At 34.6% G+C, this 18495-nt stretch overlaps 1 protein-coding gene and 1 pseudogene across 1 annotated transcript; one reads left to right on the forward strand and one right to left on the reverse strand.

The window, feature by feature from the left end:
• The first annotated feature begins 4760 nt into the window (after positions 1-4760).
• On the forward strand, positions 4761-7856 carry LOC18599181 (akuammiline synthase 2-like). Its single transcript, XM_088806645.1, has 3 exons — positions 4761-6095; positions 7058-7199; positions 7669-7856. The coding sequence occupies exons 1-3, from the start codon at positions 4761-4763 to the stop codon at positions 7854-7856; spliced, it is 1665 nt and encodes a 554-aa protein (XP_088662771.1).
• A 7245-nt stretch (positions 7857-15101) lies between these two features.
• On the reverse strand, positions 15102-16595 carry LOC148762839 (uncharacterized; annotated as a pseudogene).
• Between the last annotated feature and the right edge of the window lie 1900 nt (positions 16596-18495).

Raw genomic sequence — 18495 nt, forward strand, 5'->3', positions numbered from 1 at the left:
CCTTATGGCTAGAAAGCCTTTACACAGTTATTGGATGCTAGGGATCAAATATTTCTATTTCGAGGTTGATCCTTCATGGCCAAAAGCACTCAATAACTTTTGGATGACAACGATTGACCTTCTGAGTTTCAAGGGTAGATCCTTGTTGACCATAATGCAACTTTTGAGTTCTTTTTAACTTTAAATTTGGTCTAACAAAAGGGAATCCACATTCCACCATCATACATTTATCTCAAAAGCTCATTCCATCAAATATCCAATCTTGTTACATCTCAAAAGAAGGATCGCAATCCAAACCCATAAATAGCTTAACCAAGCACCTTTTCAAGAATCAATCCAAGTGTTGCCTAAGTGGACCTTTGAATTAAAAACCAAGTTTAAGCCAAAGGTCTTTCGACCAGTGGAGTAGTGTCATAACTTTAAATTCTTAGGGCATTAAGCATGTGTCTTACTCTCCACACATGTCTAGCATAAAGCCTTACTAGATAGGCATCAAGCATGTGTTTTATCCCCAAAACACATGTTTGGCACCAAACCTTATTAGCTAAGCTCAAGCACGTGTCTTGCTTCAGCATACATGTGCAGCACGATACCTCTTGCTAGATAGGGATAACAAACATGTGTTTCATTGAGCACACATGTCTAGCACCAAACCTTCATAGATAGGTTAAAGCATGTGTTTTACTCAAGCACAAATGTCCACCATTATAGCCCTTGCTAGATAGGGATAACAAGCAAGTGTCTCATCGAGCACACATGTCTAACACCATGGCTTCTGCTAAATAGGAATAATAAGTATTGTGCACAATGACTAATATCCATTGTTGCTAGCTATAGTTTTAACAAAAGAAGCTCTATTATACTTATAACACAACTATTTGAGTGAAAGCATTCACCTTCACAATATAAGCATTATTAATTCACCTTTACCCCATATCATCAATAAGGGTTTATTGTCATCAATAGCAAACCTTACTCTAAGGTTGCACACATAGATAGTGAGCATTGCTCTTACATTTGTTCTTGATCAAAAACATGTCAAGTATAGCCACTGAGTGGCACACATTCTATTCCTACAAACATCATTTTGAAGAAGAAATCCTTAAAAAGGCTTGTTCTGTATGCATTTTCAAATACCATAATAGTATGCGTGTGTATACACACACACATATACAATAATACCAAAACACATTTAATGGACAATTTCATCACAAATTCAATTTGGAACTCAACATTGAAACATGGAATCTAGTGAGCATGCAAAACATAGTTTATGCATATTTACATAACAAAGTAGTTTAAATGCAATTTACTCACCTTTAATGCCTCCTTGCTACACTCACAAAATAGCTCAACACACCTTGCTCCAAATTAATCCTTGGAGTCTCAATGGACCCTAAATTGACCACATTTCATATAAATTCCTCTTAAATTTCTTAATTTGAAACTAGCTGATTAAAATCTTGACTAGTTCCTACAACTTCATTCAATTCATTTTCACTAACCATCTAATCTTCAAAGTTACAAATTAAGGGAGTCCTTATCTTGGTGAGCTTATGAGAGAGAATTTCCACCACAAACCCTTAGGTTGGAGACAAAAACAAAACTAACTAAATTGAAAGTTGGAAAGTCTTAATCTCACCTTAGATTCAACTTTTAGAGCTTCAATTTAGCCTAATTTGAGAGGGAATTGAAGGGGTGAAGGAATTGGAAGAGTTGAAGGTGAAAGGAAGAAAGAAGAATGAAAAAGCTTAAACAAAAATGAAAGGGTAGATAGGCCAATGGAGGGTTGATCTCTACTAAAAGGGGGTCGATCCCTCTAGGACAAATTACAGAATTGGCTTTCCTTTGCTAAGTTTCTTGTTTCCTTGTCCTTCAGATGCCTTTTTTCACTTGTATTAATAAGTTTAAAGGTAAATTCTAAGAATATTTGGGTTGGTAAAAAGTGTTTCCATGAGCTCACCAAGTGAATTCCCTATTTTGCCCTTGTATGCTAAATTAGAGCTCTACATTCTCTCCTCTTTAAGGAAATTCATCCTCGAATTTATAGAAAGATTACTCACCTAAATTGAGCCTTATCATGGGTGATCAATACAGACTAGAGACCATGGGATAAATACCAAATCTTTAATGAGATTGATGCTTTGTGGCAATCACTTGGTGTGATTTTCTTTATGCATATTCTAAAGGAAGGCAACTCCTTTGTAGATTCCCTCATTAAATTTGGAGTTGACAAGCATATTGATGTTGTGGTGTAATAGTTGGGGCATAGCGTGGGTCACTCCTAAAAAGGCCACAGGTACACTTGTTACATGGAATGATACAAGTATTAAAATGGAAAATCTAAGCATGTGGAAAATGGCCTTTTTCGTGATTGTTTGGTTGATATGGTTGCACCACAATGACATGATTTTTAATGGAAAAGTTTGGGATAGCGAGCAAGTTTTTGATATTGTAAACGCCCCTGTGTGGTGGTTGCTAGTTACAACTAGTGATTGATTACCCTACCAATGTAGGTGAAATCAATTGTAGTTCCCTTCCTACATTGGTAGGGGAAATCAATTGGTAGTTTCAACTAGCAACTACAATTCTATGTCATTCATTTCTACTAAGAAACTATTGGTAAGAAGAAAACTAATTGCATTGTGTTGATAATGTTGTTGCCTTATTTTTGCCATAGAAAACTGCACAACATATAAAAAAAAAAAAATCAAAGTCATCAGCTACTGATTTGCTAGATGTTGTATTGTTAGAAAAGTCTGATGATGTTGTGTGGTTGATATTTTGGTTGATTTGCCATATTGGTTGTTGTTGTTGTTATTTTGACTATTGCACTAATTATTTTTTGTAACTAAATGGATATTAGAATTCTTTTTGTGTTTAAAGTTTGTATTTTTGCAAGTAAACTTGAACTTTTTGTAACTAAAGTTGATATTTTTGTAATTGGTTTGTAACTTTAACCAAATTGTTGCATTTTCTTGGTTTCCAGAACAAATTGGAAATTCATACTATGATGTCATTTCATGGTATATTTTATCTTAGATTGCATAAATGGATCAACAAAACAAAAGATAGCAGGGTTTCATATTACAAGTAGAAATTGCATTTAACTAACGGGGCATTTTAAATAACCTTTAAAGATAAGATGTTTTTAAAAAATAACCATTTTTATAATTTTAACTATTTTTAACTAAGTTGAACAAAATTACCTTTAATGAAATTACACGCTATGATGTTACACGCCATGTACAAAAATATATTACACGTCATGATTATATTGTTACACTTCATGTGCAAAAACATGTGACACTCATGGTTAGGTTGTTACACACCATGTATAAAAACATGTGACACACCATGTACAGAAACATGTGACACGCCATGTACAAAAATATGTGACATGTCATGGTTAGGTTGTTAAACACCATGTACAGAAACATATGACACGTCATATACAAAAACATGTAACACGCCATGTACAAAAACATGTAACACGCCATGGTTAGGTTGTTACACGCCATGTACAAAAATATGTTACATGTCATGATTAGGTTGTTAGACGCCATGTGCAAAAACATATGACATGTCATGGTTAGGTTGTTACACACAATGTACAGAAACATATGACACGCAATGTACAAAAACATGTGATACGCCATGGTTAGGTTGTTGCACACCATGTACAGAAACATGTGACACGTCATGCACAAAAACATGTGGCATGCCATGATTAGATTGTTACACGCCATATTGAAAAAAATACTATTGTTACACGCCATGTACAAAAATATGTTACACGCCATGGTTAAAAAAAGTTGTTACACGCCATGTTGAAAAAAAATACTGTTGTTACACGCCATGTTGAAAAAAATATTATTGTTACATATCATATTCAAAAACATTTTGTTACACTTTAATGTTTAAAATGTTGTTGTTACTTATGAACCAAAACTTCAAATTCTCTCAACTTTCTTCATTTTTTTTTTGTTTTTTTGACAATTTGACACCGATTAAAGTGTTTCTAACATATTTTCATAAATCAAAATATAAAATTTCTTATCTAAAACACCTATTTCAACTAAAAATAAATTTTTTGTTTTTGAAAACCTAGGTTTATAAATTTTAATTTTTTGAATTTATTGGTGTCTAGGTCCCAAATTGATTCAATTAAAATTTGTTTCAAACATTTGTGATCATTTCTACTGTTTTAGTTTTACTCAAAATACTTAAAAATCAATATTTTCAAATAATCACCCACCCAAGCACATCAAAACTATTGCTTGGTATCTTAAAAACGTAAGAAAGAGAAGTTTGAAAATGCGAGAGAGAGAAATCGAAAGCATAACAGACGAATGCCGAAGAGAGAAATCAATAAAATTTTAGAGACTGGGATGGTGAGAGAGAGGAATCAGAAACACAAATGAGGAGAAATTGTGATGAATGGTTTAATTTATTTAAAATAGTTTTAAGGGTATTTTTGTCAAGTTATGACTAAATATAGCTAAAAACAGTTAAACTTATTTTGATGGTTATTTTTAAAATATCCTTATAAACAAAGATTATTCCTCGTAATTTCCTCCAATGTTAAATATCAAGTAATCTTGTTATACATTTATTTTTTTATTAAATTATTGAGTTGAAATTCGTGCTTTCAATTTCAAAGCTTATAAATACAAGCCGCAACTTTGATCATCTAAAACGAAAATTGCAACTGTTGCATCAAAGAATATACTTATTAATTTATTTCGGAGAAGATCACGATGGATGTTCGAATTACTTCAAGGGAAACTGTTCAACCATCTTCGCAGGAAGTTCATCTTCTCAAGCCATTCAAGCTCTCATTTTTGGACCAACTCATTCCAGCATTCTATGTTCCACTCATCTTCTTCTACACCCAATCCAGTAATTCCCATTTCGACAGCGCCCAAATCTTAGCCCGATTGAAAGAATCACTCTCAAAAACCTTGAACCAATTTTACCCTTTATCTGGCCGGACAATAGATAACTTTTGTATTGATTATTATAGGGAGGGAGTGCCATACATCGAAGCTCGAGTTAATGGCTGCTTATCTGATTACCTTCAATCCACAGAATTAGAAAAATTGAACCACTTGATTCCCTGCGAACCCTTTTGCTACTTTTCAGACCCAGCAGTAATTCCCCAACTAGCCGTTCAAGTGAACATCTTCGATTGTGGGGGAATAGCACTAGCTATGTGTTGTTCTCACAAGATCATTGATGCATCTACTATATCTGCTTTTCTTAGAAGTTGGGCAGCTTTTTCTCGAGGTTCTAATGGTGAAATACCCCATCCTGATTTGTTAGAGGCATCTTCACGACTTTTTCCTCCTATGGATTCGATACCACCAAATTTTTTATCTTCCACAAGAACCCTTTGGTTCAAAGAAGAAAGGTACAAGACAAGGAGATTTGTGTTCGATGCCAATGCAATAGCCACTCTAATGTTTAAAGCGAAAAGCAAAAGTCTGGAGCATCCTTCTCGAGTGGAAGCACTGACAGCATTCATATGGAAATATGCCATGTTGGCTTGTGCATCAGCATCAGGAATTCTAAAGCCTTCTGTCTTATGCCAAGCAGTGAACTTACGACATAAAATGAAGCCACGGTTACCGGATTATTCAGTCGGCAACCTGATTAGGTTCGCAGCTTCCGCATATAAGCCCGCTGACAAAGACATAGAGTTACATCACTTGGCCTATCTATTGAGAGAAGCAATGGAGAATTACAACACTGATTACTTGCAATCTCTGCAAGGTGATGAAGGTTTTAAGGTTATAAGTGAGAAAGCAAATCAGGTAGCAGAATTTGCCGCAAAAGGAAACGCACAAGTCTATGGTTTCTCTAGTTGGTTGAATTCTGGGATGCATCAAGTTGATTTTGGATGGGGAAAGCCAAGTTGGATTGGTATCCCAGGGGTAGTATCTCCTGCTTTTACTAGTCTTACTTTTCTCAAAGAGATTGGACAGGAGAAGGCAGTAGAAGCATGGGTTACTTTAGATGAAAAAAAAATGACTATATTCGAACATGACCACGAGTTCCTTGCATTTGCCTCTCCTAATCCTCACTATGACAAGGTCAAGATTTAACAACATCCAAAAAGACATTCTTAAACAGTGAAACCATTCATGTTGTTAAGACTACGTTAGTTTCTTTCATATGAATGGTTTGAGTTGGGTCTAAAGCGCCAGATATCTGGCAATGAATTGAATCTTGTATGAGACAGAAAGCTGCAGTTCTGTTATAATTATGTTGCTGAATTGAGTGTGTTTGGTGGTCATGTGTGGTGCATAAACACATAAAATGGCCAGAACACATACGTTAATAAGTATGTATAATGAAGTGTTTTTATATGATGATTCAATGAATTCGAATAAAACATATGTTAAGCTTTGGTGTGTGTTTTAATCCAATAATTATCCACACGTTGATCTTCGCTTCATGATTTTAGAAAAAAAGGTAGGTGATTTGACTGCTAATAAAATGGGACCTTGTCAAATAAATAAAGCATATTTTTTGGGGGTTTGATTCAAAACTTTTTTTTTCTCAGTCAATAATGCGATTTCATTAATGATAAGATAAGCGTTATAAGCTTCACATCTCATTTACTAAGATGGGCAATCCAGAGCTATTAACATTTCATCTGAGTACATAATCACCTTCACAAAGACATAAAGTACATACACATCAATATGACTATTACATACCCTGAAGTCAGTATAGAGATTACAACAATTAAAGCTCATACCATCAAGCATAGAACAACTCCAAACCATCAACACCCAACTTTGCTAAAGAGTCCGCAAAATAATTTGCTTCCTTGGAAATATGAGTAATAATCACCCTCCAAATTATTTCTGTAACCTGTCAATCTCAGAGAAAATCTTCTACTATCCCCAAGGCCTCAAGGATTCTTTCCTTACCCATGATACTACAGCAAGAGAGTCAAACTCTATCACTAGAGGTGGTTTTATAAAGTGCTGGTGGTATTCTATTGGTGATCAGCATTGTGCTGTGGCTGACATCTTATTTCTGGCAGTATGCTATGGGGTTGCCCATTCTGCATTCTGGCTTCTCATCTTCTCGGGTACCTGGTGTTCTTTTCTATTTTACTCAAACTCTGAACTGTTGTGTTTTGAAAGAAGTCGAGATATGGCTGCATGATTCAGCTTCTGTTACAGGTAAGAAAAATAAGGATGAACAAAGTATGCTAAGCAAAGAACTAATACTTGGTTGTTAAAGGCATTTAATTACAACAGGTTCGTATGTGGATAATAGTCTACAATACTTTGTTACATGCAAAAGACAAGGGTTAAAATGCTGTAACAACTAAGCATGTATAACAACACGTATATACATTAGCTAAGAGGAGTAATGGCCGGTAGGGACTTAAGTTGAGCTTGCACACGTGTTAAACTGCTATTGCAAGCCGCATGCAAGTGTTAGCTTCAATACTCCTCCTTTAATATCAACTCATTCCTCATAAGCTGGAGCTTTGGTTTTGGTTATAGCCATGAACAAATGCTCTTTCGTTGCATCAACCTTCTCTTCTGTCTGAGTTGGCTTTTCTTGTGTCTCAGGTTTATTTTGTAAACCTTCTCCACATGTCCAAACTCATTGCATGTTCTTTTTTGTTCAAAGGTTTTTCAGATTGCAAAGCACCCTTGTCTTTGAACTTGGCTGTCAAAGCATTTTCTATGTTGTTGTCCATGCGGATTGCTTTCCTATGTTGTGTAGCTTGTAATGGAAACGGCATAAGATCAGAACATATGCAGTGGAAATTTAAAGTTTTGAAACGACAATGTAAACTTGTGCAGCCAATCCATGGATCACCTTGAACGTATTAATACAAAATTATTGATCAAGAAATTAGTCTGAAAATTACCTAGCCAAGTCATGTAGTAATCACGATGGCAAAACCACTTTCAAAATGAAGCACACCACAAGGACGCGGAAGAACTCAAGCCACCCATATGTTTGGCCTCCAATGATATCCACATGGTTGCATTTGAACCTTCACAAGGTGGGAGGCTTTTAACTACAGTTTTGTGTTAGCAAAATGAGCAACTTTTTGCTCTTTTCTTTTTTCTCACACTCCTAGCCAAATCTAAATATTGAAGAACTTTTCTCCAAGTTTCACCACCACTAAAGGGATGACTACAGTGTTTTTTTTTTTTTGGTTGAAAGAGTTATTTTGACAACTTTTTGTCAAAACCCTTCAAAGAGTAGTTTGAAAAGTGATATTTATATCTAGGTTAATTGGCTTCCTTTATTTGCAAATGAGCCTATAATATTATAACCTTTTATAATAGTGGCCAAACACTTAATTAAACCATTTTATTAAGTCCTTTGAGGCTAAAAATCTAGTGTATGATTTAAGTCCAACTTAAATCATCACACTCCCAATTTAATTTATAATATAACCTTTGTGAGTGACCATTATGTTCCTAATATGTTAGTAATGGAACTGAATTGTAATTTTATTAATTAATATAAATGCATCATAGTCATTTTAAATTGATTAATTAAATTTCATAGAACAAGATTGGCATTTAGTAATATATCATGACCCTCAATTGTTAGGAGAGTCAAAAGGTTCTTTGACAACCTTTAAGTGTACAGTTTATTAGTGTAATTCGTTCCCTTATCATATATCCTAGAGATGATAAGAGCATGATGCAATGTCTACTCTTATTGATCTCCATATTTGTTCTTGTAATTAGATTATTAGTTTTATAGAGATTTATGAAACTCATTGCCATAATTTCCAAATCACCTTGGTCAAGGATTTGATTAAGCTAATATCAACCAAGAACCATTAGAATATGCCCATTTGAATCATTTCGAGTGATGATTCCTATCTCGACCACTAATTTGCCTTCACGTGCTTCATACTATATCCAAAAACATTCTAATTTAGCCTTTTTGGTAGGACTTATAGGGATGAAATCAAAGTATAACACTCCACATACAAGACAATTTGGTGTCTCACGTCTAAGGAGTATTTACAACACTAACACATAAGAAGTATTGTAGAGACACTAGAACGAGATACCAAATACACTTCTCATGTCGGGTCATATTCAGTGAACTTGCTTTCCAAAGGCAAACACCCATATGCTAGTTTCAAGTATCTCTATACTTCAATCGATGAAGTTAGTTGCTTACTTCACAAGTAAGGAACATAGCACGTTCCGATCTTTGAGTATTATCAATGCCTTATCTCGATAATACAATGATCATAAACTTTTAAGAACAATGCTTTGATGCATAAAGATCTCATAATTGTATCTCTATACAATTTCTTTGCAAGGCATATATAGTTCTATGGGCTTCATCTACATAAGCATAAATAGTAATTAAACTATAACTTATGAATAAAGAACCATTTCTATGTTATTATAAATAACAAAATGTCATACATGAATATCTCAAATTGTAACTTTCATACAACTATAGATTGGCTTGTAATGCTCACACTAATAGCTTGGAGAGTAGTCATGACTTCAATAAGTGTCAATTTGGAGAGGTCTTTTGACTCTTCCAATGAAGAGATTTTAGCTTTGAATCTCTCGGGTATGGACACATTAGATAGATTTTCTCCAAAAAATCTCACTTGATTTGATATTCACATGAGTTTACCTTTACAGTCTTTCACAGCTTCTTTGTTCTTCATTTTCAAGACCTCAAACTCCTTTGATGGATTCAAGGGTTGCATTTGTCTTGTTCTATTTCCTACTTCAAACACATTCCAAAGGTCGTAAACCCTCATGTAGGCTTTCATTTTCACAAACCAAATGAAGTAGTGGGCTCCCTTAAAGGTTGGTAGTGTTTGATAACAGAAGATATTGCTATTTGCCATGCTTAAAAGATGGGTTGTTGTTTGGAAGGTTTTGTGATTCTTTAAGAACTTAAATTGGGCTTCAATACCATGTTGTGTTTTGGGAGAAGTTGAGATATGGCTGCATTAATCAGTTTCTGTTACAAGCAAAGAAAATATGGATGAACAAAGTATGCTAAGCAAATAACTAAAGCTCATTCATTTCATTATTGGTTGCTAAAGGCATTTAATTAGAACAGGTTCATACATGGATAACAGCCTACAACACTTGGTTACATGCATAAGACAAGTGTTAAAATGCATTAAGTACTAAGCATGTATAACAACACGTAAATACATTAGTTGAGAAGAATAATCATTGGTAAGAACTTAATTTGAGCTTGCACACGTGTTAAACTACTATTGCAAGCCACATGCAAGTATTAGCTTCAACATGAATGAGCTTGCTTAATTGTGTGATAAGCTATCTTTCTAGCAAGAGCCTTCACCTTAGAATTGAAAGTTGTTGTATGATTATTGCATTGCTGTATTCTTCCTAGGTGGCATTTTTATGATGTTATATACACTCTCTGCATTGAGGGTGAAGAAATACCACCAAGGATGTTACAACTAGCATTGAACTGCAGTGGGTTGCATTTTTTTTGATGTCAAACAAGAAAGGCTAAGTGCAAGGTCATGTGAAAGGCAAGGACGGATGTCGAGGCAACCAAGTTTTTGTTAAACTAAAACAAGGGTCGACTTTCTCAGGGCAATGGGGTCTGGATTCTTATCATGACCATTGGTTGATTGTCAAAGAGAGTACGATCAGGGTCTTGTCTCCATAGGGATTGAGCTTTATTGTGTTAAGGGCACTTCCAGTGCCGAAGTTATTAATATGTAAATCTGAATGTCTCTAAATAGGGGTTTTAATCAAGGATATGTAATGACTCTATGTATAGTCATATGACTGTCATAAGTCTCCTGCCTAGCCAAGGGCTAAAGACATGCAACAAGTTATGTACTTACTTCCATTGCATTTATATATCGTTATTCGCTTCTTTTTTTTGTTAAAGAAAATGCATTCTCTGCTGATGTTTACCATTATGTATTTATGTCACTATTTTCAGACAACCATGTACTCGGCGATGCCTTCTCTATCATTGATCCTTTCCTGATTAGTTTGTATCAAACTTTTGATACTCAATGAAATTCCATTATAGACTGAGAAAAAAAAAAACTTCGTGAGCAATGTTAAAATACGATAGAATCATACTACCTTATATGTACTAAAAGTTGATGCACTAAATGACCATAAAAATTTAATACCAAAGAAAAAGCATTAGGTAATTTTATGGGAAATTAATATTGCATGGTAACATTTAGCTACCATCTTTGATAGGCCTTCCTCTTTCAAGATATGCCTCCTTAGATCAGGAATATGCACAGTTACAAATGTAATCCTCCCACTCTATGCTTTTCACTTCACATCTAAATTTCTTCTTCTCTATGCCTTTAATCAATCCTTGCATATTACTATCATCAAACTTGGCAGTTTTTTTTGCTTAGTCAAAACCAAAATTTTATTAAAAGAGAAAGAATTTACAACAAGAGAGCTCCTTAAAGAAGAGGATAAAGGACAAGATCAACAAACTTGACCGAAGCAAAAGAAAATAAAAGTAGAGCAACTAGAAAGATATAAACACATCAGGGCCAAAAAACAGGGGCAACAACCCAGTAGAAAATGATAGAGACACTATTGCAAAAATCAAAATAGAAGTTGTAAAGAGAAAGAGATAGGTCAGATCACTACCAAGCAAAAAACATATCATTTCGGTCAACACCCAATTTTGCCAAAGTGTCAACAAAGGAATTTCCTTCACGAAGCACATGGGGGAAGCTAAGGTTGCCTAAAGATATGATGAAGGAATCGATCTTATTAAAAATAGGCCAATGATTCCAATGTCTAATAGAGACATCATTCACCCAAGCAAGAGCAGTAGTTGAATCAGATTCAATTATTAATTGGAATTTCTATAGGGTGAAGATGGGAAAAAATGAAGTGCATGAAGAATTCTCATGAGTTCCACAAAATTAAAATCTTGAACCTTAAGTGGTCCAAAGAAAATACCAACAACAGAACCATTTGAGTTCCTTCGAACTCCCCTACAATTAATAGGTCTAGGTTTACCTCTTGTAGAGCCATCAACATTGAATTTGAGTTCACACATACTTGGAGTACAAGCAAGTTGTCATGCTGTAAAAAGAAAATGGGAAAATATTCTCCTCAAAATATTTTTCAAAATTAATAATTATAGCTTATGCTGACACTCCCCCTTAAGTTGGAGCATAGATAGCAATGATGCCCAACTTGTCAATTATACCATAGAACACTTTCCCTGAAACTAATTTCGTGAGAATACCAGCTAATTGACCTTCAGACTGGACAAATGGGAATTGTATAATTTTTTGATCGAGGTTCTCCTTAATGAAATGTTGGTCAATTTCAACATGCTTGGTGCGATCATGTTGTATAAGATTTTGTGCAATGTCAATGGCTACCTTATTATCACAATAAAGATTCATAGGTTTTGCATATTTAATTCCTAACTCTTTGAGAATACTCCTAATCCACAATAATTCGCATACACCATGAGCCATACCTCGAAATTTAGCTTCTACACTTGATCTTGCCACAACCTTCTGCTTATTGCTTTCCAAGTGACAAGATTACCTTCCATGAAAGTAAAATAACCAGATGTGGATCTTCTAGTTGTTTGATTACCTGCCCAATCAGAATTTGTAAATCCTTCAATATTAAAGACACCATTTTTTGAGAACAACAAATCTTTGCCCGAAGCACTCTTCAAGTATCTTAAGATTCAATATACTGGATTCATATGTTCTTCACTTGGTGCACGCATAAACTGACTTATGACACTTATAGCATAAGCTATATCTAGTCTTGTGTGTGACAAACAAATTAATCTTCCAACCAACCACTGATAATGACCCTTATCTGTTGAAACTTGATTTGAAAAAATTCCAAGCTTATGATTCATCTTTATAGGCATGTCTGCTGGTTTGGAAGCAAGCATTCCAATTTTGGTTAAAAGATTTAGCACATATTTTAATTGCAAAAGAGAAATCCCCTATTTTGATCTTGCAACCTTAATCCCTAAGAAACATTTAAGTTGCCCTAAATCTTTCATTTCAAATTTAGCAGCCAAATATTCCTGTAATGCTTTCATTTCATATGGGTCATCTTTTGTTAAGACTATATCATCGACATACATGATTAAAGCTGTTACCTTCCCCTCTTTGTGTTTTATAAACAAAGTATGGTCTGAGTTACTTTGCTTATAACCAAATGCTTTCATTATAGAAGAAAACCTCACAAACCAAGCTCTAGGTGATTGTTTTAGCCCACATAATGACTTCTTCAGTTTACAAACTTTCCTTCTACACAAAGAACTGTGTTTAATTCCTGGTGGTAACTTTATGTGGACTTCTTCCTTTAAGTCTCCATTGAGGAAAGCACTTTTAACATCAAATTGTTGTAAATGCCAATCTCGATTTGCTGCTATAGATATGAGAATGCAAATTGTATTGATCTTGGCTACTGGTGCAAAAGTCTCCTGATAATCCACCCCATACCTCTGCGTATACCCATTTTCAACTAACCATGCTTTATATCTATCAATGTTGCCATCTACTTTGAGTTTCACTGTAAATACCCATCTACATCCAATCATTTTCTTTCCTTCGAGTAAGGGAACTAGTTCCCAAGTAGCATTCTTTTACAAAGCCTCCATTTCTTCGTTCATCACCTTGATCCATTTCAGATCTTTTAATGCATCCTGCAAACTACTAGGATATAGATATAGTGGATAATTGGTTAATAGTGAGTGCATACGATTTAGACAATCTATAAAAGGACACATAGTTGATAATTGGGTATTTGACTTTAGCTTTAGGATCAGGTTCATATTGTTTCTTTAGGACTCCCTTATTCAATCTTTGTGAATATTTAGGAACATGTGTTTCATAAGACTCATCTGATATAGGATTCAGGATTTCATAGGATTCATCAAAAATGGGATTTGAGATTACCTCATCAGATATGGGCATTAGGATTACATGAGGGAGAACATTCTGGGTTGATTCTTCAATTAATGGTGTAGGCGTAGACATGGGCAATTCTAAGGACTTTGTAATGGAAGCATCTGATTCACTTGCAGGAAGAACTAACTCACTCTCTATTTCATGAATACTATCACAACATTATTGAACACTTTTCCCAAAACATTCAGTCACTTCTTCTAACACCATAAACTCTTCTCCTCTACCATTTTGCTGTAACACATTCTCTTTATTAGAGCTTTCTTCCTGAGGAGAAGGTCTAGAGACTCCTCCTAAATAATAAGGCTCTAATTCAAGAAAAGAAACATCCAAGGTTATGTGCAATTTACAGGTTTGAGGGTCATAACACCTATACCCTTTTTAAAAATCAGAATAGCCAACAACACATCGTTTTGCACATGGATCAAGTTCATTTCGCAAGTTTTTGGGAATGTGAACATATGCATTGCAACCAAAAACTCATGGTTCAAGATTAAAGAGATGGGGAACTGAAAGTAAAGATCGTATTTTTTGTTGAGGGGGTTTGAAAGTCTATTACTAGAGAAGGAATTCAGTTAGTAAGGTAGGTAGCGAATTTTATAGCTTTTCCGTAATAAAATTGAGGCATGTTCATGCCAAAGAGAGGCACGAACCACTTCCAATATCTATCTATTTTTCCTCTTTGCCAATCCATTTTGCTGCGGATTATAGGTACAAGAAGTTTGATGACGAATCCCATGATGCTCAAAAAATCGTTAAGAGATCCATCATACTCAGTACCATTGTTTGTTGTAAAGCACGAATTTACTTTTGGTACTGAGTGCCCACCATAGTATAAAATTTCTAAAATGCTATGCATACATCACTTTTATTTTGAGCAGAGATATCCAAGTCATCCTAGTGCATTTATCAATAAATGTAACAAAGTAACGAGCTTTAGAGATAGAAGGAATTTTTGTAGGACCCCAAACATCAGAGTGAATAACGCAAAAAGTTTTAAGCTTTTATTCAAACTTAGTGGATAAGAAATACGATGGCTCTTAACTAGTTCGCAAATATCACAATGAAAATCCAAGTTATTCAAACTTGAAAATAGATGTGGTTATAACTTCCTAAGATAACCAAAAGAAAGATTTCCCAATCTTCAACGCCATAACCATATAGTCACTCGAGCTTTGTCTTTATTTCTAGTTATATTCGCCTTGCTGAATTTTGGTCTCCCACTTTCTGTTAACTGCAAATAATAGAGTTTGCCCCACTTAACACCATAACCAATAACCTTCCGAGTCAGAATGTATTGAAAAATGAAAAATGAGGGCCAAAAGGTTGTAGTGCAATCAAGAGTAGAGGTAGTTTGGCTAACAAACAAAAGATTACATTCAAGGGATGGAACAACAAGAACTATTTCCAATGTAAGAATATTGGATAATATGACAGATCCCTTTCCAATAACATGACATGTACTACCATTAGCTGCAGAGATAACAGATTGAGAAGAAGGGAGGATTGATTGTAACTGACTAAAGTCCTTAGTCATATGGTCAGATGTACCTGTATCAATAATCCAAGTATTATTCTTAGAAGTTGTAGAGAATACCGATGCTTTACCACCTATACTTGAGTAGGCAATGTTTGCCGTAGGCTTTGATTGTTTTTCTTTTATGGATGTCACCATGGCTTTCCCTGTAATCTTCTTTCTAGGTTTCTTTGTGAAGTCCCACCACTCAGGATAGCCATTGATTTCATAACATCATTGTTTCGAATGACTTGTTTCACCACAATGAGTACATACCAGAATGTCAGATTTTTTGGTTGATTGATTACTTCAATTCTTAAAGGAGCTAGATGATGGTCCTTGTTGAGTTCGGTTGGCTAGCATAGTTGTGCTCTTAAGATTCAAATGAGAGCCTCCCATTATTTGTCTTTGTTGATATTCTTTCTTGACATAAGCATATGTGCTTTCCAAATAAAGTTTTGGATCTTTTCGTAAGATTTCTCCACAAACCTGATCAAATTCAGAGTCAAGTCCACTTAGAAAAATATGGACTCGAAGTCTAGCCATCGCGGAGTGCAATTGAACTACACCTTCAACTGTTCCTTCTTGCGACATAGTCCTGTGACCAATTTCCTAAAAAATAGCCACAAGTTCATTATAATATATTGATAATGGTCGACCATTTTGTTTGGTAGAGAAACATATTTAATTCAATTAAAAAAATACAAGTCTCGTTCAATCCATAATAAAATGTTTTTGATACAGCTTCCCATATTTCCTTGGCTGTGGGAAGACGAATAAATTATTGCATCAGTGATGGACTCATTAAATCAATAAGCCAGCTTTTTACTTTGTTATCTTCAATAATCCATGTTCCAAGATTTAAATATCTGGGTGTAGGCTTTTTTGCTTTTCCGGTGAGATATCTAACTTCGCTGCGAGCACCAATACGTATCTTCATGAATTGAGACCGCAATGAGTAATTTGTCTCATCCAGTATAATACCGATAAGAAACACAAAATTGTCCTTGTGAACAATAATTGGTGGTGTTGGGTTGCCAGGTATGGTTGGAACCATCGAATTGCTTGGTTTGGTTGAAACAATGGAATTGGTTTTTGCCATGCAGTTTCAGATGAATAGAAGAAAGAAAAAAATGTGATGGTGATTTTTGAGTACAAGATTCACATTAGAGACTTCCTTTCATATTAGAAATGCTTTGATACCATGTAGAAAATATTCAAGATCTAAGCAAAGAATTAAACTGCTTGATCAAAAAATAAAGAATTACATATGGGGCTATTTATAATAGCTAACTAAACCTAAACTTACTTGGTGTGCAAGTAAAGTACTTATAATAGCCAATTCAACCTAAACCTACTTGGTGTGCAAGTAAAGAAAATAGTAAATAAGGAAGTATTTTAACCCTAGACTTCCTTGAAGTACAAGCAAAGTAAAAAGAAACTAGGGAAATATTCTCCCTAAAATATTCCTAAAACCATCACTTTAGATAGGGGCAACAAGTTTCTTGGCCATTTTTGGAGGACTTTGTGGAAGATGTTTGATTTATCATTGAATTACAATAGCACAGCTCATCCACAAACTGATGGCCAAACTGAATTAGTAAATAGAACCCTTGGTAATTTGATTCGTAGTATTTGTGGAGATAGACTGAAGCAGTGGGACTTTGTATTGGCATAAGTAGAGTTTGCTTATAATAGTGCTGTTTGTAGTGCCATAGGAAAATCTCCATTTTCTATTGTGTACATAAAGTCGCCACAACATGCTCTTGACTTGATCAAGTTGCCTAAAGTTCCTCGATTTAGTGTAGTTGCTAAAAATATGGCTAATCAATGGCAAGATGCTCAAGCAAAGGTGAAAGAGAAATTAGAGCAAGCTAATGCCAAGTACAAGAAAGCTGCAGACCAACATTACAGAAATTTGATTTTTGAAGTAAAAGATTCGGTGATGGTGTTTTTATGAAAAGAAAGGTTTCCAGTAAGAACTTATAGTAAAGTGCAGGCTAAGAAGTATGGACCATACCAGATTTTGAAGAAGATTAATGACAATGTATATGTTGTAGATCTGCTAGACACAATGGGAATTTTCAAGACACTTAAGGTGGCGGATATTTACCAATTTCATTCATCAGATGAACCTTTATATTTAGAAATACCGGTAAACTCGAGGTCGAGTTTTTCTCAAGTGGAGGGGAATGACATAGATAGTCTAATGGTCTAACAAGTAATTTTAATATTTAATATTTTTCTTATTTAGTATTTAGGATTTTATTTTTATTTTATTTTACTTGGATGACAAGTAAATATGGGTTTAAGAATTTACTTTTCTTGTACTCCAAGGAAGTCTAGGGTAGCATACTTCCTTATTTTAATTTATTTTATTTGTACTCCAACTTTAGATTAAGTAGGATTAGACTATTATAAATAGCACTCTTAAACTTAGTTATTAGACAACTTAACTTATTTTCTTTGAATTATTGAATAATATTCTATTTTCTCTCAAATTTTGAGTGTAAGTTTCTGTGTTTGAAACTTGGTTATCAATCTTAAAAGATTTGTCAAGTGCAAGCTTTTGTTTTCACACTAACTCGCTGTGTCACATGAAATTCCCCTCCAATTAAGAACAAGACACCAAACTTTCCAGCTAAAAGAACATGTGATAAGAGTATGGCTGCAAGTTTCCAACTCCGAACCACACCAAACACAAGAAATTTGATCATCATTAAGAGAAACATCAGGGGAGGCAAGGAATTGCTTAGTAGGAATAGAATTATTTATCCAAATTTGTATAGTTGTCAAAAAAATCAAAACATAAGCCACCGCATCAATAAAAAAGTGATCAACTTTCGCATTTTGGCAAAGTTGCAAGAATATATACTACACCAATAACTGTAAAAATTGTATGACGCGTAAACAGTCGCCATGTATTTTGCTTGACTGGTAAACTTTATATGTTCAGACAAGTTTAGTGTTTGAAGAGGTTGTAGCCAGTTAAGCGACTTCTCTCCAAATATGAGCAACAAAA

The sequence above is a fragment of the Theobroma cacao genome, chromosome 5 (genome assembly GCF_053813885.1).
Source record: "Theobroma cacao isolate CCN51 chromosome 5, ASM5381388v1, whole genome shotgun sequence".
Classification (NCBI taxonomy): domain Eukaryota; kingdom Viridiplantae; phylum Streptophyta; class Magnoliopsida; order Malvales; family Malvaceae; genus Theobroma; species Theobroma cacao.